Source organism: Hyla sarda, chromosome 4 (genome assembly GCF_029499605.1).
Source record: "Hyla sarda isolate aHylSar1 chromosome 4, aHylSar1.hap1, whole genome shotgun sequence".
In the NCBI taxonomy this organism is placed as follows: domain Eukaryota; kingdom Metazoa; phylum Chordata; class Amphibia; order Anura; family Hylidae; genus Hyla; species Hyla sarda.
This window is the reverse complement of record NC_079192.1, coordinates 147,787,289-147,813,880: the sequence shown is the minus strand read 5'-3', so window position 1 is coordinate 147,813,880 and position 26,592 is coordinate 147,787,289. Positions and strand designations below refer to the sequence as shown.

Below are 26,592 nucleotides of genomic sequence, written 5' to 3'. Positions count from 1 at the left end.
TCCATGTACAGGGCGGCATGAGGGCAAATTTTTTGTGCCGTGATCGGAAGTTTTTATCAGTACCATTTTTGTTTTGATATGACTTTTTGATCACTTTTTATTCATTTTTTAATGGTATAAAAAGTGACCAAAAATACTCTTTTTTGGACTTTGGAATTTTTTTTACGTGTACGCCATTGACTGTGCGGTTTAATTAACAATATATTTTTATAGTTCAGACATACCACATATGTTTATTTTTATTTTTATTTACACTGCTTTATTTTTTTTTTATGGGAAAAGGGGGGTGATTCAAACTTTTATTAGGGAAGGGGTTAAATGACCTTTATTAACACTTTTTTTTTTACTTTTTTTTTTTTTTGCAGTGTTATAGCTTCCATAGGGACCTATAACACTGCACACACTCATCTTATACACAGATCACTGGCGTGTATTAACACGCCTGTGATCAGTGTTATTGCACCTGACAGCTCCTGCCTGGATCTCAGGCACGGAGCAGTCATTTGTCAATCGGACCTGGAATATGCTGTTCAGTTTTGGTTGCCTGTTCATAAAAGGGACACTGCGGAGTTGGAAAGGGTGCAGAGACGCGCGACTAAACTAATATGGGGCATGGAACATCTTAGCTATGAGGAGTGATTAAAGGAATTACAATTGTTTAGTCTTGAGAAGAGACGTTTAAGGGGGGATATGATAAACGTGTATAAGTATATAAATGGCCCATACAAAAAATATGGAGAAAAACTGTTCCAGGTTAAACCCCCCCCCAAAGGACGAGGGGGCACTCCCTCCGTCTGGAGAAGAAAAAATTTAGTCTAAAGGGGCAACACGCCTTCTTTACCGTGCGGACTGTGAATTTATGGAACGGTCTACCTCAGGAACTGGTCACAGCAGGAACAATTAACAGCTTTAAAACAGGGTTAGATACATTCCTGGAACAAAAAAAACATTAATGCTTATGCAGAATTATAAAACTACATCCCTTTCCCTTATCCCCTTACACCCTTCCCTTCAATACCCTGGTTGGACTTGATGGACGTATGTCTTTTTTCAACCATACTAACTATGTAACTATGTAACTATGTAACTATGGACACCGAGGAGGCAGGTAAGGGCGATTTCACAGCAGCTGTCCTGAACAGCTGGGATACTTTCACTTTCACTTCAGATGGGGCGGTCAGCTTTGATCGCCGCTTCTGAAGGGTTAATACAGGGCATCACCGCGATCGGTGATTTCCTGTATTAGCCGCGGGTCCCGGACGTTTATAGCCACCGGGACTGACCCGATATGACGCGGGGTCACTGCGTGATCCCGTGGCATATCGCGGGAGCCGGCGGAGGACGTAAATATACTTCCTTCGTCGTTAAGGGGTTAAAGTTTACTGCACAACATTTAGAAAAGCCAATTAAATATTGGGAGAATAAAGTGTTGTCAGATGAGAGCAAAAGTCAACCCTGAAAACACCATATCAACAGTGAAGTTTAGAGGTGGTGGTATGTGTGGGGCTGCTTTTCAGCAAATGGTACTGACAAACTTTACATAATTGAAGGAAGGATGAATGGGCAAATTTACCAGGACATTCATGACAAAAATCTGCTGCCATCTACCAGGAAGATGAAACAAGGGTGGACATCAAGCAAGACAATGACCCCAAGCACAGCCAAGGGAACTCCCAAATGGTTTCAAAGAAAACATGAAAAATGAATTTCTTATGAACCTGTCAATGAAGGAAAAATTTATTTTCTAAAAGATAAAGCTGCTAGAATGGCCAAGCCAATCACCTGACTTTAATCCTATCAAAAATTTATGAAAAGAACTGAAAATCATGACTCATTGAAGAGGTCCATGGAACCTTAACCCCTTAAGGACGCAGGACGTAAATGTACGTCCTGGTGAGGTGGTACTTAACGCACCAGGACGTACATTTACGTCCTAAGCATAACCGCGGGCATCGGAGCGATGCCCGTGTCATGCGCGGCTGATCCCGGCTGCTGATCGCAGCCAGAGACCCGCCGGCAATGGCCGACGCCCGCGATCTCGCGGGCGTCCGCCATTAACCCCTCAGGTGCCGGGATCAATACAGATCCCGGCATCTGCGGCAGTTCGCGATTTAAATGAACGATCGGATCGCCCGCAGCGCTGCTGCGGGGATCCGATCATTCATAATGCCGCACGGAGGTCCCCTCTCCTTCCTCCGTGCGGCTCCCGGCGTCTCCTGCTCTGGTCTGTGATCGAGCAGACCAGAGCAGGAGATGACCGATAATACTGATCTGTTCTATGTCCTATACATAGAACAGATCAGTATTAGCAATCATGGTATTTCTATGAATAGTCCCCTATGGGGACTATTCAAGTGTAAAAACAAATGTAAAAAAATCTAAAATCCCCTCCCCCAATAAAAAAGTAAAACGTCCGTTTTTTCCTATTTTACCCCCAAAAAGCGTAAAAAACATTTTTTATAGACATATTTGGTATCGCCGCGTGCGTAAATGTCTGAACTATTAAAATAAAATGTTAATGATCCCGTACGGTGAACGGCGTGAACGAAAAAAAAAAAGTCCAAAATTCCTACTTTTTTAATACATTTTATTAAAAAAAAAATTATAAAAAATGTATTAAAAGTTTTTTATATGCAAATGTGGTATCAAAAAAAAAGCACAGATCATGGCACAAAAAATTAGCCCCCATACCGCCACTTATACGGAAAAATAAAAAAGTTAGAGGTCATCAAAATAAAAGGATTCTAAACGTACTAATTTGGTTAAAAAGTTTGTGATTTTTTTTAAGCGCAACAATAATATAAAAGTATATAATAATGGGTATCATTTTAATCGTATTGACCCTCAGAATAAAGAACACATGTCATTTTTACCATAAATTGTACGGCGTGAAAACAAAACCTTCCAAAATTAGCAAGATTGCGTTTTTCGTTTTAATTTCCCCACAAAAATAGTGTTTTTTGGTTGCGCCATACATTTTATGATATAATGAGTGATGTCATTACAAAGGACAACTGGTCACGCAAAAAACAAGCCCTCATACTAGTCTGTGGATGAAAATATAAAAGAGTTATGATTTTTAGAAGGCGAGGAGGAAAAAATGAAAACGTAAAAATTTAATTGTCTGAGTCCTTAAGGCCAAAATGGGCTGAGTCCTTAAGGGGTTAAAGGGTCACTGTCATTAAAACTCATTTTTGATTTTGCGCTACTTATGGTAAATAAAAAATCTTTCTAATGTACTTTGTTTAAAAAAAATGAAGTTTTCTATGTTTTATTTGTGTTTTAAAAAGCTGCCTCTAGGTGTCTCCTTACTTGTCCAGAGCACATTTCCTCCCATCTCTTGTACAGACTTTGGACTCCTGCAGGCCTGGCAGAAGTCCAAAAACAGGAAATGCTGAGGGATGTATGTGCAGCCTTATCCAATCAGAGCTCATCTCACACACTGAACTGCTCTAGGTTGTGTGTAGCAGAGTGAGGGAGGAAGTTCTCCTCTGTATGGCTTCAGATGATGTCACATCCTTCTGAGCAGAAAATACAGAGCAATATCAAGGTAGAAAACTAAAACATAATAAAAATAAAGGCAGGGGGTGGTTTATCATGATGGGAGCAGAGAACTGGGAGGATTATAAAATTTAGCAAGATCATGAGAGGTACTCTTTAAGGATTTGAAGACTGTTAATGTGGAAGAATAAGACAAAATGACACCAGAGCAATGCATGAGATCAGTTTCTTCACAGAGGAGGCATCTTGAAGCTGTTATTATTCACAAAGGCTTTCGTACAAATTTTTAAATAAATATCATTAAGAATGTTGATTACGTTTTCCCTGTGTCATTACACATTATTAAACATAACATATTTCTTATATATATATATATATATATATATATATATATATATTTTTTTTTTTTTTTTGTATGTATGGATAACTTGGGTTGCTATTGTTACCAATATCAGGAGAAAATGCTATGTCAATAGCACCTTTGGAAATGTATTAAAGGGGTACTCCGGTGGAAAACTTTTTTTTATTTTTTTTATTAACTGGTGCAAGAAAGTTAAACAGATTTGTAAATTACTTCTATTAAAAATCTTAATCCTTCCAGTACTTATTAGCTGCTGAATACCACCGAGGAAATTATTTTCTTTTTGGAACACAGTGCTCTCTGCTGACATCATGACCACAGTGCTCTCTGCTGACATATCTGTCCATTTTAGGAACTGTCCAAAGCAGTCCATGGGGATTTTCTCCTACTCAGGACAGTTCTTAAAATAGACAGAGGTGTCAGCAAAGAGCGCTGTGGTCATGATGTCAGCAGAGAGCACTGTGTTCCAAAAATAAAATAATTTCCTCTTTAGTATTCAGCAGCTAATAAGTACTGGAAGGATTAAGCTTTTTTAATAGAAGTAATTTACAAATCTGTTTAACTTTCTGGCACCAGTTGATTAAAAAAAAAAAAAAGTTTTCTACCGGAGTACCCCTTTAAGTGAGAAAAATGATGAAGTGTTCAATACTTATATTACCTGTTGTATGACTCTGGATGTAACAGCTCTATAGTGTATTATAAAGAAAACAAGTGAAGCTGTACACATTAAATATACCTCACTGATCACGGGCATGTTAGTCACTTCAACATTAATCTAGCACCAAGTGTTTGCATTTAATAATATGTATCATAATGCATTGAAATGGTGTATTGAGAGCTGACAGCACTACAAGACAGCAGATGGATAGCTTAAACCAAAGCTGATTTATAAGCTCCTGAGATGCATCTGAAAGCTCTTTTACCCATTCATTGCTGACATGGCCTGTAAATTAGAGTACACGGGAGAGATCGGTTATTTCTATGCGGATACTATTCAAGGGGATATTGTGGTTTATTTTCATTACCAGTCTTTCTTGTATTAACTCTCTGAATATTGTACTGCACTACTACACATTTCTGGCAGGTTCCATAAAGGTCTTCTTTTGAATAAAATACCTTTTTCTATTGCATTAAAAGCATAAAATTGACTCTGCTCACACTGGACTGGTCTATTTTCTGTCATCGTTTCCATTGCTTTTTTATGCCCATAATAGTACTATCTGCAGCAGTATTCTTGTGATATACAAATAAATAAATTAACCCCTAACCCGACCCCTGAATTTTGATTTGTGGCTAATGTTGTATTTCTTCTCACCTTCTAAGACCCACAACTATTTTATTTTTCCAAGTTGTAGAGACACGATCCGGCACTGCTGTATATACTGTGATTTGTAAGACAACTACAGGTCGAGATGTGAAGCAAAACCAAATCTTGCGGTGCTCAATCCAAAGACTGATAGACACATCCAAATATGCACGAAGAAAGAATGGAGGATGGCACTCACCCAGATTGAAGCTTCAAATATTCTATATTGAACAAATACGGTGGCGGTGTCAGACGGGTGAACAGACAGGAATGCCGAGGGCCTCAGCCCTTGGCTGAGGCCCTCAGTGTTCCTGTCTGTTCACCCGTCTGACACCGCCACCATGTTTGTGCAATATAGAATATTTGAAGCTTCCATCTGGGTGAGTGCCATCCTCCATTCTTTCTTCATGCATGTTTTATTTTTCCACTGACAAGTTCTATTTGTGCTTATCTTTTATAAGTCAAGTTATACTTTTCAATGGTAATTTTATCGTATGATGTATTCCGAAGCCAGAAAAAAACTTATTAGAAGAGAAAAAACTAAAACAAGATGGAATTGCACAATTTTGTGGGGTAATATTTTTTCTTGGGAAAAAAAAATCTGCACATTGCTTTGTTATGACCCCTATAACCTTAATTTTTTTAACCTTTGGATCTTTATCAAAAAAGAAAGTTGCAGCAGCACTCTTGATCAAAAAGTGCACTAAGAGCCTCCATTTCTTGACCAAAAATGCTGCTGCAACTTTCTTTTTTGTATTCTCTGTATTTGCCACAGCAGCATGCACCCGTGTATTAGGTAGTTGTGCTGGCTATTTTTCTTTTTGCTTTTGCTGTGCAATTTAGGGGGAGTGGCATCCTCTGTAGCGTGCACCCCTCCCTGTTTCACAGGAGGTTTTTTAAATTGATAGTGGATCCAGCATGTCACCCAGTCAGAGGCTGTATGCCCAGCAGAGGTGAGTGAAATGAGTGTTAGGGTCCCATCCAAAATGAGGCCACCTTCGTGTGGTGGATGGGGCACACCTTTTGATCAAAAAGTGCACTAAGAGCCTCCATTTTTTGACCAAGAGTGCTGCTGCAACTTTCTTTTTGTATACTCTGTATTTGCCACAGCAGAGTGCACCTGTGTATTACGGTAGGTAATTGCGCTGGCTAATTTTGTTTTTTCTATGGATCTTTATCGGGCCATCAGCTTAAGTTTTTAATGATACCACTTTTCTCTAGTTCTGAATTTTTTTATCACTTTTTGTTGAATTTATTTTGGAAAGGGATGTGATCAAATATCAGTAATTTTGGATTTTTTGTTCCACTTAATTTCATTTTTTTAGAGTGTTTTTTTTATTACAGAAAATGGGGAAAAGGAGGCAATTAAAATTTCTTCTAAGGGTTTTTTTTAAATATTTTTAAAAACTTTTTTTTACCTTTTTCTTACAAAGATTCTTAACATACAGGAGGATCACTGCAGGTACTACTACTCCCAACATGTGGAGCACACTCTGCTCCATGCTGGGAGCTGTAGTACCTGCATTAATAGACAGCGCAACAGGTGTCAGAAGTTACACTCACTGCGATCTGTCTATTATTGCAGATACTACAGCTCCCAGCATGGAGAAGAGTGTGCTCCATGTTGGGAGTAGTAGTACCTGCAGGTAAGAACCGATCACAGCGGGTATCACTGATGACACCCAATGTGATCATCCTGTCTATTGCAGAGATGGAGCGACTTTCTCCTGCGCTCGCATCTCTGCACTATACTCCAGCCAGCCACTCATTCATATTTCCCTCAGAGAGCGGTGATTGGCTGCAACCATCCAGCCAATTCCCACTCTAGGCGGAAAATATGAATGAGTGATCTTCTATTCACATCACGGGCTGGAGTATAGTGCAGAGATGTGAGCGCTGTATAGAGCCGCCATCTCTACTATATTATGGATGATCGGATTGGGTGTCAGACTGATACCCAGGGCGATATGTCTATTAGTACAGGTACTACTCCTCCCAGCATGGAACAGTCTGTTCCATGCTTGGAGTAGTAGTAGTACTACCTAAAAAATGTAAAAAAAAATAGAGAGAAAAAAGTGAAACACACACTTTATTAAATGGTCACATTTTGAAAAAAAATTTGTTTTAACAAAAATAAAATTAGTTTTTCACAATTTCGTAGGCATGACAATTCATTTTGTTACAAATTCGGATTCATTCGGATGTAAATATTTTGTACATTCGGATAAATCCGAACGTACGAATTATGAACTATTTGGACAAAAACTAATTACGTCCGAAACTAATTGCACAAGCCTAATGGTCATGTTTGCAACCTGACTGGGAAGTAAGAGCAAGAGTAAGTGAGTGAAGACAGATTAACCCCTGGAAGTCAAATCCAGGTCATGTGCTAGGGAAGTATGAAGGTGACACGTCTGTTCACACTCAATGTATACATTGCAGATTTCATTTATAATAATTTTATATCCTGGTATATTTGATCACAGTAAAAATATGTAGCATAAATTTCACATTTTATATGATACGTGGGAACATAAAATAAAAGGGCAATTTAATATTTTTCCCATAGAGATGGAACAGACCTAAAACATTTTTTTGTTTGGAATCTTATCTTAAATAAACTTCATAAATAAAGTTTTTGAATATTTTTTTCAGTCAATAATAGGTTCTGATATAAATTCCCAACAACTATCAAGGACACGTCATGTAAATTTCTGCACCCCGATGGTAAAATAAAATGCTAGCACTTTCTAATAAAGTGAAATAAATGTGTAAATGCTAATCTGCTGTGATGGTAGAACACAAATAAACAATCGCAGAGGGGCAGCAGCACTCCGGGAGCACACGTTGTGTATGCAAGCATCGAATATTTCAATAATTTTACATAGCATTACTGCCACACTTACTGAACATACTAAAAGTAAAGTCCTTAGAACATATTTTGATCAAGTATAGTCCATATACCATGACAAGGTGCCCTTATCTGTCTCATATTAATAGTGATGCAATATAAAACTATTCTGCTGAAGATGAATTTTGCTGGGTCCATAATAATCAGATATAGCAGGTACTGTGCAGTTTCAAAGCGTTAGTGTCATTTGTTAAAACTTTTGACATGTAGTCCAGACATGTCCAAAGCTTAGATGGTACCTGGTATCAGTCCTGAGATCTCCTGTGATTGTGAATAATAGCTGGGTAAAGTCCATGACAGCATGCACTTCACTCCTTGGCTGTCAATCAAATCCAACTCTTTCACCGTATTAGTCTATGGAGTGGAGGTTTCAGATCGTGCGCTTCAGCTGGCTATTACTCATGATCACAGCGGGTCTCAGGATCTAAGCTTTTTACATGTCTAGACAATGCTTTTATGTATTAGGGTACATTCAATATCACGCATCTGCCATGTCAGTACAATACATGGGGAAGAGATTTTAAAAGTGCAGAACTGGAGGTTTTTTTTGTTGTTGTTTTTTTTTTTTTAAACATAAATGTGTTGGTATTTTTTTCTTTAGGCATTGAGGAGCATTGACCCTTTATGTTTAGTAAAGACTAGTAATGTACATAAGAAATACCCATAATTCATCCTATGCAATCTCTAATGAAAAGGAAGGGATATTTATAATGTATAAATCAATCCAGATTAATTCCTCAAGGGAAGGTTCTATTGAAGACTTGCATTAGAATACAGTATAAGCCATAAGGTTAATTCCCTCCCTTGCATCTACCTTTGTAAGTGTAATACAATATGCTGTATATCATTGACCTGCTGGAAGTCCCCATCTAGAATAAGAAAAGGTAAAGGTTGACCTTTCCTCTGGTAAATCATTGGACATGACAGGTAGGTCTCCATTAGCTATTCTCTGCCAGTGTAGTACAGTAACACAACATTGATTGGAGGAAAGATCGTGAATTACCTTGTCCTATAACTCACCCTCCAATAATAAAGCAAGGGATAAACATGGTAATAGATTCTAGCTGTCTCTTACACACGCCTATTAGTAACTCAGTAGACAAGTTGTAGATAAACCTTTTCCACAAGGATGTCCATACTTACAAATGAAATGTCTCATCCCACACTGGATTTAGGTTTCCAAAAATAGTTTTAGTTCTCCTTTTAGTTTTTCCAACCTGGACTGTCACATATGGGTCACTTGACCCTGTTTTATCTTTTGCTTGTAGACCCTGAGCGCAAAGAACTGCAAAATATAGAAAATATTTAAAAATAAATAAAATATTTAAAGCAATCATTGTGTATGCTATTAAACATAGTGTTTAGTACCCTTTTGTGGGCTGCTTTCCTAGATATACAGATATGTCCATCCTTACCATTTCTTAAGGATTCCGATTTCTCATAGTACAAAGGTAACACATCGGTAAAGATTTATAAATCTGCCTAAAACCAAACCAACTGACTTATTCCCATAACAACCAATCACTGGTCATCTTTCATATCTTAATGAGCTTTGGTAAAATGAATGATGAGCTGTGATTGGTTGTTATGGGAAAAAGCCAGTTTTACTAGACAGTTTGGTTTCAGAAAGATCAATAAATCTGGGCCAATATTGTGACATGCTAGAAGAACCCTCAACAGGATGCAATTCACAGCTCAACCAGTGGGTGCCCCAAAAAACACATATAGCATGCACACATCCCAAAAATCATGTTTCTTTTTTCCAAGGTGGTAATTTTCTTATGTTGGGCAAAGGGGAAAGGATAAGGAAGAGCATAACTACAGGCCTTTAGTAAAGAGAATCTGACAGCCCCCTTTCATGATGTGAGAGCTGGGGGCTGGGTGGGGGTCAGGTGGTTATGAGTGGTCTGCTTCCCGCTACAGCAAGCCCTCACGTTACAGAAAGGGCTTGCCGGAATATTGGTGAGGCAAGGGAGCTGAGTGAGCCAGCTCCCCGCCTCCAATGCCCCCTGGAGCGCAATGAAAATGCAACTGTAACGGGTACAATTTCCCCCAGAAGTAGAATTTTTATTTTATTTTAGATGTGTATACATTGTATAGTAAAATATAATAGTAATGGTAATAAATGGTCTAATTGCAATGGTTGCAGTACAATTAATCTTTAAACAAGCACCCAGTGGGCTCTGTAGGTGGAAAAATTAGAGTTATGACTTTTAGAAGGTGAGGAGGAAAAATGAAAATGCAAAAATTTGAATTGTTATCAATGGGTTAAAATAAAACCACCAAATATGCATGTAAAAAAGTAACACTTCAAAGGCAAAAAAAAAAAAAAAAGAAAAACATGAATTAAATCACTCTAAGGTCAGTTTCACACAGAAAATATTTTGGTTGGTGTACTTGTAAATCAGAACTAAGAGTGGAACTTATACAGAAGAGAAGAGAATCTTTCCATCATAGTTTTTTTTTTCTTATGTACCAACCTTTTTGGCCCATAAATATTCAGAATTAAAGCATGGTAGAAGCCCAAAGCATCCATTTATGGCTGTCTATAAGTAGCCTAAAGCTTACAAATTCTGATGGAAAAATAGTCTCAACTAGTGTAATAGGGACTAACTTGGGAATCCTTGTCCCAGAAGAGTAGTAACCATTAGTGTTGCTCGCGAATATTCGCAATTCGAATTTTATTCAGGGAATATCGCACATTCGCGGATTTGCGAATATTCGCAAATATAGCACTATATATTCAAAATTACGAATATTCGCTTTTTTTTTCACAGTACACATTTTGGTGATCATCCCTCTCTGCTTCCAGCTTGTGTGGTCTAAAGAAGGCTCTAATACTACTGTGTGAGACCGCCGGGCGAATATTCATGAATATTCTGCTGCTTCTATCAAGTAACACTGGTATACTAGCTACAGAGTTCATAAATTTTCACATATGCGAATTTTCGCATATGCAAATTTACGCATATGTGAAAAAAATGCAAATATTACGAATATGCAAATTTAGCAAATATATGACGAATATTCGTCCATATATTCGCGAAATATCGCAAATTCAAATATGGCCTATGCCGCTCAACACTAGTAACCATAATGCTTCCCTGGTTCAGATCTCCACAATTACATGGTCTTGGTCACAGTATGTGTCTTGGCTGGCATTACCAAGCATTGGTCGAAACATCTTCCCCACCTTTACAAACAAGTCCAAATAATTATTCACTTGGGTGTCTGTAAGAGGCTCTAATAAAGGAGTAGGGTAAATGAGAAATCTTAATTTTCAACGTCTCACACTAAAAAGACTATAGTACTATAAAGACTAATGCTAAAGGATTTTCTGATTTTAGGTAAATATAGCTTCTTCACTGTGCAATGAAAAGTAATATAGTGTCATTCAACTACCTATTGTTTTGAAGGTCTCTATTTGCAGTCAGCCAATACAAATGTTCCTGTTTACATTCAGAGTAGTGGTCTCCAGATGGAGGGCCCCAGTTTGGAGACCACTAATCTAGAAGCTGGGAACTTGCCTTCACTATGTACTCTTTTGATAGCAGACATAGCTTGCTAAATTATATCAGGGTCTCGATGCCAAAAGTCTTATACTTTTTCCTGTGTTTTGATTTACACAAAAATGTTTTTATTAAGTGAAAGCGAGCAGAAAATACTTAAAGGATTGCATAATTTATATTTCTTTATTTATTTTATTTTTTTAAAGAATAATTTGAACGAATCTTCCTCGTGGACAGGATGGGACAAGCAAAAAAAAAAAAAAAAAAACCTCTGCATTCAATTGTTATCTGTCTTGAGATACAATCTAGTATATGGAAGGATTCTGAGCCATGACTATTCCTTTATCTGTAGGACAAGCCTTGTTCTTGATGCAGCCAGCATTATCACTTCCCTGACTCTAATCCTTCTATGCCTAATCCTGATGAGAGATTGGATTTTCTCTGGTGTAGAAAGCACCTATTCAATGAACAGACATACTGTATGAAAAAGTCAAAGTACCACCTAGACACATATTTGCTGTATTTCACAGGCTGTAAGTCTATAAAGGGGCCATTTAAATCTCATTTACATTAAACGTCCTCAGATGACATAAATACGACTGTAGGGTATATGAACAATGGGAACCCTCCAATCCCAAGACATGGGAAAGCCAGATATATTATCTTTTGATATATCATAGATACATGTGAGATGACACATTGCTGAAGACTGATCATGGACCTTCACTGATTAAAAGAATAAAAGCCACCTATGAAAGATTAAACCCCTTGAGAACAGCTCAGATATTTCAGTTACTGAACTGCTATTGATTTATAATGGATTTTTACTTGACAGATTTCCAGGATACAGAAAACTCTCATCTATGCCAAAAAGCTCAGAGCTCTATGTAATGCCCTATCATTCTGGAAAGTAATGGTAAAAGGTCGCAGAATTAATCAATGAAAGGTCGTTGAATACGTCAATGAGATCTTCTCCCACATGAAAACAGGTCATGTTGGGACCAGTCACTATGCAGCTGTCATTTCCAAAACTATTGAAAAAATATTAAAGTGTACCTGTCGTTAATGAAAACTTTTGATATAATGTCTATAATACTATAATATGTATATATGTAATATAATGTACATTGATTAAAAAATTTGTATACTTTTGGGTGAAAAATATGCTGTCCCTGCAGCTATTTCCTGTGTGTCTCTATGATGAGTCCAAATACAGGAAGTGAAGGTGGGACAAGCAGGGCTCTGTGCAGGCTCCTGGCTTGTCAGTCATCCTGATGTGTGAGCTGGGGGGCGTTTCCTGGGGGGCATAGCTCAGTGTCCTGCTTGTCCTCTGTGTACAGGATCCTGCTTGTCCTCAGTGTACAGGATCCTGCTTGTCCTCAATGTACAGAGCCCTGCTTGTCCTCAATGTACAGAGCCCTGTTTGTCCTCAATGTACAGAGCCCTGTTTGTCCTCACGTAGTGACAAGCAGCAGGGGCCATATTCAAATTCGCAATATTTTGTGAATATATGGACAAATATTCGTCCTATGTTCGCAAAATTTGCCTATTTGCTATGTTCGCATAGTGCACATGCGCGATCATATCTTTCACTTAAAAGAAGGGAGGGATCAGTGTCCTCTGACTGTATATTCGCATATATTCACATATTCGCAAAAAAAAAAAGAAGATTATTTGTCATTTCAAATATATATCACTATATTGTAAATATTCACCAAATCACAAAGTGACGATATTTGTGGTAAAAAAAATTGCATTCCGAATATTCGTGCTCAACACTAGCTCAGTTCACAGAGCCATTGACTGTCCAGGCATGCTGGGAGTTAAAGTTTTGCAACATCTGGAAGGCCACAGTTTGAGACCACAAGTCTAAGGTATAAGACCCAGCAATATGTAATGTTTAAAGCTTTGATATAGGAAATATTTTTGTACCTGTGATGTTGATTTTGGCAGACCACTTGGATGTTCCTTCTAGAACATTTTGCTTGGCAGATTTTGTGTGTTGAACAAAATCTTCTTTCGATATCTGGAAAAGCTCCTGAATAAGCTCGAAAACCTCAGGTCTGTTTCTTTCTCGGATTTTCATTCTTTCCTTCATAGCCATGATAATGTGTTGAGTTTTGTCTTCTGCACCATGTTTAGAACTTTTTTCCGCCGCTCCTAACATAACAATAGATTTAAAACTTAAAACTTGCATTGAGACAAAACAGCATATTAGATATTGCTACACTTTTCAATAAAACTATGCAAAACAGAAAATGTTTTTAACAATGTCATACAATTGAACATTTTTGGAATTTGCATTCAATAAAATGTTTTGAATATAATTCTCTACATTTACATGCTGTTTCTCACATAGGCCTGGCCACATTAGGCTCAGAGAATATTGCTGGTTTCTATTAATCTTTTCATGCTAGGTCCCTTGTCACATTATTCAGAGCATTAAAGGGGTACTCCACTGGCCAGCGTTCGAAAAATGTAGTTCCGAATATTGTGTGCGCGCTGCGGTGGTCAGCCACAGCCTCTCGTGATGTTAGGCCACGTGATGTCAGGCCTACCCCCACAGTACACACACAGCATTCGGAACTAAATGTTCCGAATGCTGGCCAGTGGAGTACCCCTTTAAGGTTCTCTTCACACACACAGCATTTTAGGCTGTTCTTGAGATGTAGAATGGCTGTTTTACTGCTGAAAAACAAAATATGTCAGAAAAAACAGCTGAAAGAAACAGTTGAAGTTATTGATCGCATCACATTAAATATGCATGCTGTACAGCAAGAGGAGCTAAGCAGAGTGATTTGTGGGGGGAAAAATCAGTGTAACTCATTGTGAGCTTAGGAGTCTAGTGGGCGGTCCTACTTAGTAACAGGCAGCAATCTTTATATAGGGTCATACTGGGAAGGCTATCAATCATTTACTTAGACTACCCACTGGACCCCTGAGCCCAGAATGAGCAGAAATTTAATGCATAAAGTATAACTTATAGTAAATTGTCACCTACAAGACACCTAATTATTATTATATGCTTAGCGTTTGCAACAACATGGCAAATTCACTTTAGGAAACAATGCTTGTATGGGTTTTCTCCCACATTTCCAAACATACTGAGAGGTTAGTGAATCCAAGTAAAGAGATGCAGGGAGGCACTCGTGAATGCAACAGCGTTTATTCAGGTTCGATTACAGGATACAATATAGGCCAACGGGCCGTTTCACGCACACATGCACTTAATCATGACCTCTGGTCATGATTAAGCACATGTGTGCGTGAAACGGCCCGTTGGCCTATATTGTATCCTGTGACCGAACCTGAATAAACGCTGTTGCATTCATGAGTGCCTTCCTACATCTCTTTATTTGGATTCCCTGGACTTTTAGCTCTGTGGGATTTAAGCATCGGGACGAGCACAGCCCAGCCTTGACTCTGTCGTGTTAGATGCTGTTCATACCATCCGCGGTGACTGGTATGCGGCAGTGCCGAAAAACTTTTTTCTACTATTGTATTATACTGAGAGGTTAAGTGGCTTCCTATGACATTGTCTGCAGTGTGTGTGTGTGCCTGTAAGGGTCTATTCACATGGCAGAATTTCGGCTTGCGGAAGTTTGCTTGCAGAATTCCACCTCAAATTAAAGCCCCTAGACTTCTATGGGATTCCGCACTCCCATTCTCATTTCTGAATTTCTGCTTGTGGAATTTCTGCACAGATTCAGCACCAATTCCACAAATGGAAATTCAGAAGTGTGAATAGGAATACGGAATCCCATAGAAGTCTATGGGCTTTAATTGGAGGAGGAAATTCCGCCGTATGAATAAACCTTAAGGCTATGTTTACACATTGCAAAATTCAGTTCACACAATGTAAAAAAAAAATATGTAAAATTAAATATGCGGCCAAACTTTACACACTGTGTGAACATAGCCTAACAGGGAAATAAGGGTGTGGGCTCAATTGAGAACAAAGATAAATTTATCTAATAACAGTCTCCATACAGTTCAGTGAAATATGTCAGTGCTATAAAAGCACTGAAGGAAACTAATAAATTACCATGAACTGGTGTAGGGTAGCCTACACTTTAACAGCTTCTAAACTGCATTTTCTACTTGACTTAACTTTCTTACAAAAGTACTTAGCATTCCCCCTTTTATGCTGTGTAACCTTTTCAGCATGTTATTTGACCTAATTAATTTTGTTTATTGTGTCTTAGTCTGCAGTTACATTGCTTTACTGTATTATTTTCTGCTCCTTTAAAGTTTATTTCATTTTTAATTTGTATGTAAATTACCTAGTACCCAGTGGGAGAAATATGTTTTCCACTACATATGATCGTTATTATCATTAATTGCATTCCACAAAACACCCTATTGCCATAAGTTCAATAAAAAGCTGAAGAAAAGTTAGTCAAGGCCATTAATGCTGTATTTTAGAGGCAGCGGCATGGATTTTAGCACAGCTTTACCAAGAACCTCTAAAAGCAATGATTCCAAAATTATAATATTTTCACCATTTCATTAACTACTGCAGATAAACACAAATTATGGACACAGATAGGGCTTAGTTAGACCATTAGAAGAAAAACTTGCCGGAAATTATTGTTTAGCACAAAGATATATGTGTGCACAGACAGAAACAATGGGCCTCATTCACTAAGATTGTCGGGTTTTTACTAGTGGGAAAAGTTGTTTCAGACATGCAGGATTCCTCTCTATTTACTATTGGGAAAAGTCGGGAACATTTTCTGACCAGCTTTTTCTAGGTCCATATTTCCAGCCATTTATCCACAGGATTTTCTGGGAATTCCATAGTAAATCGGTCTGGTTGTGAAAACACGCCCCTTTTGTCCGACCACACCCCCTTTTGTGGCAGACTACACCCCTTTTTCGGGTTTGTCGGGTTTTTCAGGCGCAGACTGTCGCACACTGTCGCAGGCAAAATAATCAGACAAAAACTGGTCGGTTTCAGCTTAGTAAATGAGGCACAATGTGCGAAGTGAAATAAGCAGCCCACCTGAAAGGCTCAGGAGGCCTGAAATAACCCCTCCTAGCTGCTGATTGGTCAAAGACTGTAACTCTTACCTGATCAGAGAGCAACATGCTGGTCAGGTGCAACCCTTACATTAGAGCTCCCAGAAATTAGCTTGCATCACATTTACACATGAAGCCAACATTTTGCCATCAACCAGACCTGCAGATTATTGTAGGTCTTGTGCCTGTAAGGCCTAAGTCCTATTCATTCTGCATCTGGTATATTTGCTATCTATGCTGCAGTAAAGGTTTTTAGATCCGGCAAATCCACCCCAGAAGGCAAATATTCCATATAGTCCATAGGTCTGGCACAGAGCCCTATTTCAGCCTGGGATGTCAGGTGCATGGGATGTCAGGTGCAAAAGATCTTGCTTGTGCTGTTTGGTGTTCCCATCCGTTCCCATTAAAGGATAAGTCTCATGCCCAAAATGACAGAAAAATTTTTCCCCTATCCGCAGGATAGGGGATAAGTTTTAGATTGCGGGAAGTACGAGTGCTGTGGCCCCCCACGATCATCTGTGCAGAGCCCTGGCTCTCAAACAGAGTGGCGCTTCACGACCCCTGCCTGAATCGGGAGCCACCACGCCCCTTTCATATGTGTGACGTGCTCCCCTGCTGGAGACCCAGGGCTCCGCACAGATGATCATGGGGGGGCCACAGTGCTCGGACCCCCCCCCCCCCCCCCCCAATCTAAAACTTATTCCCTATCCTGCGGATAGGGGATACATTTTTCTATAATTTTGGGCATGAAACTTGTTCTTTAAAGATGGTACCGGATCGGTGTATAAATGTGAACCCTAATATGGACCCAAAAATGTTGACATTCATGTACAGTATGCATAAGGCTTACTGGGTTTGAAATAAAAAAAGATACCAATAGGAATGGACACAAATATCGGTGCCACATGCCTGCAACTGCATATACTGTAGCTTGTCACATAATTCAATAAAGAAAATTAGCTGTGTTCTTGTAATATTAAGATCTCTAATGTAAAGATAGGCAACAATTATGGAAAGTAAACACTTGAATACACAAGTTATGCTCACATCTTACTAAATAGTATATTGTCTGAAATCAATCATATTCTTTTAAAACAATTCCAATGAAAGATTATCAGATTATTAAGAGCTGAGGAAATTTCACAATTGAAACAATTTTTCTAAACTCTGTTTCCAACATTCATAAACATGTAAAAAAGCATAAATAAGTATTTTGTTCTGGGAGCATTAACATAATGAATGAGAAAAGACATTGTACTATTAGAAAGACTCTGCAAATCGGTCCTGTGTGACTGTCTGCACAGATTGCTTATTACTCACAGACTTCAAACTCTTATGGATGTAGCAGAACTGAATTTATCATTAGGACAGTTTTTTTTTACAGCACTGTATAAATGCAGTAGGGTTACTTGTCGTAAAAGCCATTGTGGTCAGATTAGAGGGTAATAATAAAAAGAAAATGTTATTTTATAAATTCTTAAACACTACTCTGCTTTCTATATTAGTTATTCATGTTATTTTTTACCTGTTCAGGATGTAGGGCGTATGCATACGCCCTGCATCCCGAGTCCTTAAGAACATAGGGCGTATGGATACGCCCGTAGGAATTCCGGTCCCCGCCGCTAGCCGGTTGGGGACCGGACCGGGATGCCTGCTGAAATCATTCAGCAGGCATCGGGGCACATCGCTGAGGGGGGTCCTGAGACCCCCATGTCGGCGATTGGAGAAAATCGCATGTCAATTCAGACATGCAATTTTCTCCAATTCCGGGCTGATTTGGTCTCTGGTGACCCGAACACCCAGAAAATAGGGATGATCGGAGCAGTCAGTGACAGCCCCGATCATCCTGAGGGATAGGAGCGAGGTTGCAGCGCTGCAATCTCCTCCTATCCCCTGCCATTAGTCAGAAATGAGTTCTGACCAATGGCAGTGCACGACAGGGGGTTGCCATGGAAACCCCCTGCTCTGCCCACCCTTGGATGTCAGGCAGAATGGGGGGAGAAGATGGAGGCCGGTACCTGGAAAGAAGATGCCATGGGGACCGCCAATCATCAGTGGAGGCAGCGGAAATCAGCGGCCCAGGTAGGGAAGTGATGATGGTGGGGGGTGGGGAAGGGAGGTGGCAGTAAAGTGATCTTTACTGCTGCCCTTCTAGTGGTTGCCAAACTGCACTCCCGTAATGCCCAGACAGCCAAAGGCTGTCTGGGCATGCTGGGAGTTGTAGTTTTGCAACATCTGGAGGGTCACAGTTTGGAGACCACTATTACAGTGGTGCCCAAATGGTAGCCTCCAGATGTTGCCAAACTACAACTCTCAGCATGCCTAGACTGCCCAGGCATGCTGGGAGTTTTAATTCTGTAACATCTGTCCCTTCAGATTTTGCAATTTTCATGAACATTTTGAAAATTGCTGCTATACTTTGAAGCCCTCAAATTTTTTCAAAAAGTACAAATATGTCCATTTTATGATGCCAACATAAAGTAGACATATTGGGGGATATTTATCAAAGGATTTAGACTGTTTTTTCCTGTCTAAATTTGTCGCACAGAAAGTCGCAGTCTAAATATGTGCGACTTTTCTGCGACTTTTGCTCTAGAGGATTTTTAGAACATGATGCATTCTAGTCTATTTTAGACAGAAATGCATTGGAAAATGCATTGGTGCTTGTTACGCCGAGCGCTCCGGGTCCCCGTTCCTCCCCGGAGCGCTCGCCTCATCCTCGTTGCTGCAGCGCCCCGGTCAGATCCACTGACCGGGTGCGCTGCGGCACCGCCTCCAGCCGGGATGCGATTCGCGATGCGGGTGGCGCCCGCTCGCGATGCGCACCCCGGCTCCCGTACCTGACTCGCTCTCCGTCGGTCCTGTCCCGGCGCGCGCGGCCCCACTCCCTTGGGCGCGCGCGCGCCGGGTCTCTGCGATTTAAAGGGCCAGTGCACCAATGATGGTGCCTGGTCCAATCTTCCCAATTACCTTGATTAGTTTCCACCTGTGCACTCCCTACTTATACCTCACTTCCCCTGCACTCCCTGGCCGGATCTTGTTGCCCTTGTGCCTAGTGAAAGCGTTCCCTTGTTTGTTCCTAGCCCGTGTTCCAGACCTCCTGCCGTTGCCCCTGACTACGATCCTTGCTGCCTGCCCCGACCTTCTGCTACGTCCGACCTTGCCTTTGTCTACTCCCTTGTACCGCGCCTATCTTCAGCAGTCAGAGAGGTTGAGCCGTTGCTAGTGGATACGACCTGGTCACTACCGCCGCAGCAAGACCATCCCGCTTTGCGGCGGGCTCTGGTGAAAACCAGTAGTGACTTAGAACCGATCCACTAGCACGGTCCACGCCAATCCCTCTCTGGCACAGAGGATCCACTACCTGCCAGCCGATCCGTGACAGTAGATCCGGCCATGGATTCCGCTGAAGTTCCTCTGCCACTTGTCGCCGACCTCCCCACACTGGTCGCCCAGCAAGCCCGACAGATTGCCCAACGAAATCACCAGCTGGCATACTTGACCACCGTGACTCTGCAACTTCAGTCTCAGATACAGCAGCTGCTGCCGCAGATACAGCAACTTCAGTCACAGACACAGCAGCTGCAACAACCATCTCCTCCGCCGGCTCCTGCAACTCCGCCGCAGCAACCGGCCGCTCCTAACCCCTGCTTGTCCCTGCCGGACAAATTTGATGAGGACTCTAGACTCTGCCGTGGTCTCCTTTCTGGAAAGGCCTTGTCTGGGGCCACACCACTCTGGGACCGCAATGATCCTGCCACAGCCACAGTCCAGTCCTTCTTCGCTGAGGTCCGTGGTGTCTTCGAGGAGCCTGCCCGAGCTTCTTCTGCCGAGACTGCCCTGCTGAACCTGGCCCAGGGTGTTTCTTCCGTTGGCGAATACGCCATTCAGTTCCGTGCTCTTGCTTCCGAGTTGTCCTGGAATAGTGAAGCTCTCTGCGCGACCTTTAAAAAAGGCCTATCCAGCAACATTAAAGATGTTCTGGCCGCACGAGAAACTCCTGCTAACCTACATGAACTCATTCATCTTGCCACTCGCATTGACATGCGTTTTTCCGGATGGCGTCTGGAGCTCCGCCTGGATATGGACTTTGTTCGCACGAGGCGTTTTTTCTCCCCGGCTCCTCTCTCCTCTGGTCCTCTGCAATCCGTTCCTGTGCCTCCTGCCGTGGAGGCTATGCAAGTTGACCGGTCTCGCTTGACACCTCAAGAGAGGACACGACGCCGCATGGAGAATCTTTGCCTGTACTATGCCGGTACCGAACACTTCCTGAAGGATTGTCCTATCCGTCCTCCCCGCCTGGAAAGAAGTACGCTGACTCCGCACAAAGGTGACACAGTTCTTGATGTCAACTCTGCTTCTCCACGCCTTACTGTGCCTGTGCGGATATCTGCCTCTACCTTCTCCTTCTCTACTATGGCCTTCTTGGATTCCGGATCTGCAGGAAATTTTTTTTTGGCCTCTCTTATCAACAGGTTCAACGTCCCTGTGACCAGTCTCGCCAGACCCCTCTACATCAATTGTGTTAACAATGAAAGATTGGACTGTGCCGTGCGTTACCGCACGGAACCCCTCCTAATGTGCCTCGGACCTCATCACGGAAAAATTGAGTTTTTGGTCCTCAGGTTCTTTGGCCCCAAGAAGAGGGGGAGACCCAAGGGGGGGGGGTACTGTTACGCCGAGCGCTCCGGGTCCCCGTTCCTCCCCGGAGCGCTCGCCTCATCCTCGTTGCTGCAGCGCCCCGGTCAGATCCACTGACCGGGTGCGCTGCGGCACCGCCTCCAGCCGGGATGCGATTCGCGATGCGGGTGGCGCCCGCTCGCGATGCGCACCCCGGCTCCCGTACCTGACTCGCTCTCCGTCGGTCCTGTCCCGGCGCGCGCGGCCCCACTCCCTTGGGCGCGCGCGCGCCGGGTCTCTGCGATTTAAAGGGCCAGTGCACCAATGATGGTGCCTGGTCCAATCTTCCCAATTACCTTGATTAGTTTCCACCTGTGCACTCCCTACTTATACCTCACTTCCCCTGCACTCCCTGGCCGGATCTTGTTGCCCTTGTGCCTAGTGAAAGCGTTCCCTTGTTTGTTCCTAGCCCGTGTTCCAGACCTCCTGCCGTTGCCCCTGACTACGATCCTTGCTGCCTGCCCCGACCTTCTGCTACGTCCGACCTTGCCTTTGTCTACTCCCTTGTACCGCGCCTATCTTCAGCAGTCAGAGAGGTCGAGCCGTTGCTAGTGGATACGACCTGGTCACTACCGCCGCAGCAAGACCATCCCGCTTTGCGGCGGGCTCTGGTGAAAACCAGTAGTGACTTAGAACCGATCCACTAGCACGGTCCACGCCAATCCCTCTCTGGCACAGAGGATCCACTACCTGCCAGCCGATCCGTGACAGTGCTGAATTTATCAAAAGCGACTTTTCAGCGACAAGTCGCATCGGCTGAAAGTACGCCGAAATGTGTGACCATGTTGGAGCAGGTTTAAAAACAGTCTAAAGCATAGATCTCAAAGTCTGTGCACAGAATTTATCAAGAGTCGTGTGCCTTTTGATAAATTATGGGCACAATAGACTAGCCTTATCCTCTGTAGGTTGGCCTATATTGATGTGGGACATAGACAGCTTTGATAAATATCCCCCATTGTATTTGTGAATCAATATAAAATGTGTTTGGAATATCCATTTTCCTCACAAGCAGAGAGCTTCAAAGTTAGAAAAATGCAAAATTTTCAAAATTTTCATGACATTTTGGGATTTTTCACCAAGAAAGGATGCAAGTAATGACGAAAATTTACCACTTACATAAAGTAGAATATGTCACGAAAAAACAATCTCAGAATCAGAATAATCGGTAAAAGCATCTCAGAGTTATTAATGCATAAAGTGACAGTAGTCCGAATTGTGAAAAAAGGGCTGCGTCCTTAAGGTGAAAATGAGCTGCGTCCTTAAGGGGTTAAAGATCTTTGCTTCAAGCATTTAAAGGGGTTATACAGGAATCGTGTGTATGTATATATATATATATATATATATATATATATATATATATATACATACAGTAACTCAGTCCTGCACCTGTGCGATCATCACATGACCATCACATGATATTGCTATATTGACATTATTATATTGAGCTCATTACATTACAGGGTTGGACACTGTGTACACAGTGCATGAAGTACATAAACAGAAACATTCTATATATCATGTATGCGTGTGTGGATTATGTCATTATATTAACTGAATGCTGTAGAGATTTTAGAGATCATCTCGACTGATATTCAGAGGCTGAAACTGTCTCCAATCTTATCATTTCTAAAATGCATGTTTAATTAAATGATTTTAAAAAATACAGATTTTTACTCTATATTGTTGATTATAATTTCAGTGATAGTATCTCATCCATGAAAATTGTAATTTAGGGAATTCATCTTTAGTAATTTGGAAACATTGACTGCTCAGAACACACATTTTCACATGCTTGGCTAGTTCCCTAATACCTTACATGAAGCTATGTAAGCACACTGTACAAAATAACACTAAACCTTCAACACTCAGGCTTGTTGAACAACTAATCTTTAGAATTAATTTAACATGGCTGTAACTGCAACATTGGAATTACGGACTTTTTTACACAATGTGTGGACTGATGACCATTTATCCATATACTTAGAACACATTTTATAGAACACATTACCATATTAGACTTAAACTAAATTAAATGTTATACCTATTTTACTTCTGTTTTTGTTTTTTCCCCATTTTACACTGTGTGAACATAGCCTAAGGCTGTTTAGATTAGCTATAAGTTTGTGAGAGATGGAGCCAGGGACTCTCATATTTTAGGGAGCCCGGGAGAAGAACCTGCTTCTTGGACCTATCTGCAGCTGTGGCCTAAACATTTGAACCCTGTGCATGACTAAGAAAAAGAAAAGGTATGTGTGATGTCCCCTTCCCGGTGGCTATTTATGGTTGTCACTCGTTTTCTACTACAAAACTGGTGACAGATTTGCTGTAAACTCCATCAGAATCTTGCACCAGATTTCCAGTGGTTTTTGGCAGTTTGTGTTGCACCTTAATCCATGCCTCTTTTATTGAAGTTTTGTCCCATTTTGCTGTCTAAAAGTGGTTGAAGCTCATAATAAATATGGTGCAATGTAAACCAGAGTTTGATGCAAATTAATCGAAAATTCTGGCACACTTGAATTTGCAAATCTGCTCCACAAAGGTGTTCAATGTTACAGTATAGGTCCACAACACTAGTCTATATTTTAAAGTGCCCCAGTGCATAGTCTATGTTTTAGAGTGCACCTGTGCTTGGTCTATGTTTAGTGTGAGCCAGTACTTAGTCTATGTTTTAGTGTGCTCCATTGCTTAGTCTATGTTTAGTGTGCCCCAGTGCTCAGTCTATGTTTAGTGTGCCCCACTGCTCAGTCTATTTTTAGTGTGACCCAGTACTTAGTCTATGTTTTAGAGTGCCCCAGTGCTTAGTCTATGTTTTAGAGTGCCCCAGTGCTTAATCTATGTTTTTGTGTGACCCAGTGCTTAGTCTATGTTTAGTGTGCCCCAGTACTTAGTCTTTGTTTAGTGTGCCTCAATGCTTAGTCTAAGTTTTAGTGGGTATTTTAACATTAGTTGTCAAATTGATGTTCTGCAGCCATAAATGGAATATGTCAGCAGTTCGGAGCCCTCAAGACAGCAGACAGTCCCATATCGAGGAAGGGGATGGGAGGTAAAACATACCAACTGGACAAAAATTCATAGTGTAAAGGTACTGCCATTGTGCCCAGTAGGTGGATCCTTTATGAAAAGTATTGAGAGGTCTGTGCACTGAGCACTTCCCCAGTTTCTCTTTCTTTGCCAAAAATAAGGCTGGGTTTACACATTATTATGGTGAGTATTTTGTTTAGTATTTTTAGCCAATACCAGGAATGGGTCAATTACACGAAAAAGCTAAAATGTTTCCATTATAGTTTTTCTCTGTGTTTGTTCCACTCCTGGTTTTGGCTTAATACCGACAAAATACTGACTGAAATACTGTGTGTAAAACTAATAAACTAATTGTTGCATACAGTACATAAACCATAGGCTCTCAAAATATGTATATATATATATATATATATATATATATATATATTTTTTTTTTTTTTTTTTTTTTTGGGTGCCTCTACATTGAAAATGTGTAGTAAACTACCTCCCTCGTGTATGCCAGAGGGACCCCTTTCTGTCATGCATGGATCATGTGAATGCAACTGTAATATACTGTATGCTGGAAAAAACTTATTATGAACATAGCTATACAGATAAGATTAATTTAGATGCCATTGCCTTTAGTTTACAATTGTTTGACCGAAGAACATTTAATTAAAGATATATTTTGTCGAAAGCTGTTAAAAAAAAAGAACAAAACCAGGCTGATACCTTCCATGAAAATATTACCCAATATTATTTTTTGTCACCAATGTGGTTCCCAACAGAGCTGTACACATAATAAAATCGGTTGAACAGTACAAATAGTCTAGGTTCCCAGTGAGACTCAAAATCTAATTTCCTTTCTCAGGTACACACACACAAAATGGTCGAGACAATTCTTTACTTTTGAAAATCCAATAATCATATTTTTGAAGAGTCAATTGAAACTGGAGTGCACAGAAGAACCCTCTAAAACATACAAATTCCTTGATGTAGTTGCCCAGATTATCAGATTATCACAGAAAAGCAAGAATATAATAATGAATCCTGTGCTTCATTACAAAGAAAATAATATTTTCATGGCACGTGACATCCTGAGCATCTTAACTGTAGAAATTACAGTTAGCTCTAAATTGTCACTTTACATACATCTTACGCTAAGGTTAAGAGCCACTTAAAAAAAAAAAAAAAGTTAAAATACAGGTTTCAAATGTTGCAACATAACATTTAGGGGGATTTTCAGAGTAGATGTCATTTTCTAATACTTTTTTTTTTTACCAAGGACTTTACTGTTATTTCATATCTCCGTAAATTCACCATATATGCAATATATCTTCCAATTGCTATGTCTTTCTTTTAGGGCTTAAGCACATAACAGTATGGCAGTGCCATACAAGCGCCTCTAAATAGAGACCTAATATGGTACCTACAGACTTGGTACCTACTGTGGTATCATACTATGGTATAGTTTCTGAATGATTTTAAATTCTATATAGGTTTAACAGAAACACAAATTGTTGTGTGCTCCATCCATCCTCTTTGGGAAGAAATGGTACAAAGTGTTGTATTACATGGCACCTGGGTCTTGGCAGCAAAATGTTATGTAATAAGGGATTTGTGTCCTATAGGTACATCCTATAGGATGTGTCCACCTTCACCATCAGGTAAAATCCAAGACAATGTTGGTTCTTTTCCAAAGCTTTTATTCCCAAAGAACAGCAAATGACGATAAGTACCTCTTTTTAAAGTCTATGGGGGAGATTTATCAAAAAATTGCCCATAGCAACCAATTAGATGGCTTCTTTCATTTTGAAGAGTCATTGTTAATAATGAAAGAATCGAGCTGATTGGTTGTTATTGGCAACTGGGCACCTTTTCCTCTGGAAAGGATTTGATAAATCTCCCCCTCGTTGCATACAGATATAGCAGTTAAGTCAGCTTGGTAAGTTAACACAACTAGTTTGAGTTCTATGCCTCTGACTGTTAAAGGGGAACTCCAGTATTTATCCCCTATGCACAGAATCCTGTAAATAGGGGATAAGAGCCTGATTGCGGGGTGTCCGACTGCTGGGCCGACACATCCCTTCATGGGTGGTCGGTTCCCCCGCAATCAGACACCTATCCCCTATGCACAGAATTCTGTGGATAGAGGATAAATACTTATGTTTTGGAGTTCCCCTTTAACTTTGTTACATCTGTATAGCTTTTGTAGTAAAAGGGCTACAGGAACTTCATATGCCTTGATACTGCCTCCTGCATTGCTTTGCTGTTTGCCTTATTTAGGGTTCTGCTTCTATGG

General features: G+C 40.6%; 1 protein-coding gene across 1 annotated transcript in view; it reads right to left on the bottom strand.

Annotated features, from left to right (window-relative positions):
* UNC13C (unc-13 homolog C) overlaps nt 1–26,592 on the bottom strand; it is a 627,474-nt gene that overhangs the window by 392,038 nt on the left and 208,844 nt on the right. Inside the window, exons 10-11 of the mRNA XM_056572349.1 lie at nt 13,521–13,748; nt 9,223–9,364 (exon numbers count right to left, since the gene is read on the bottom strand). Of these exons, the coding sequence (XP_056428324.1) occupies nt 9,223–9,364; nt 13,521–13,748 (370 nt within the window). The remainder of the gene's footprint in view (nt 1–9,222; nt 9,365–13,520; nt 13,749–26,592) is intronic.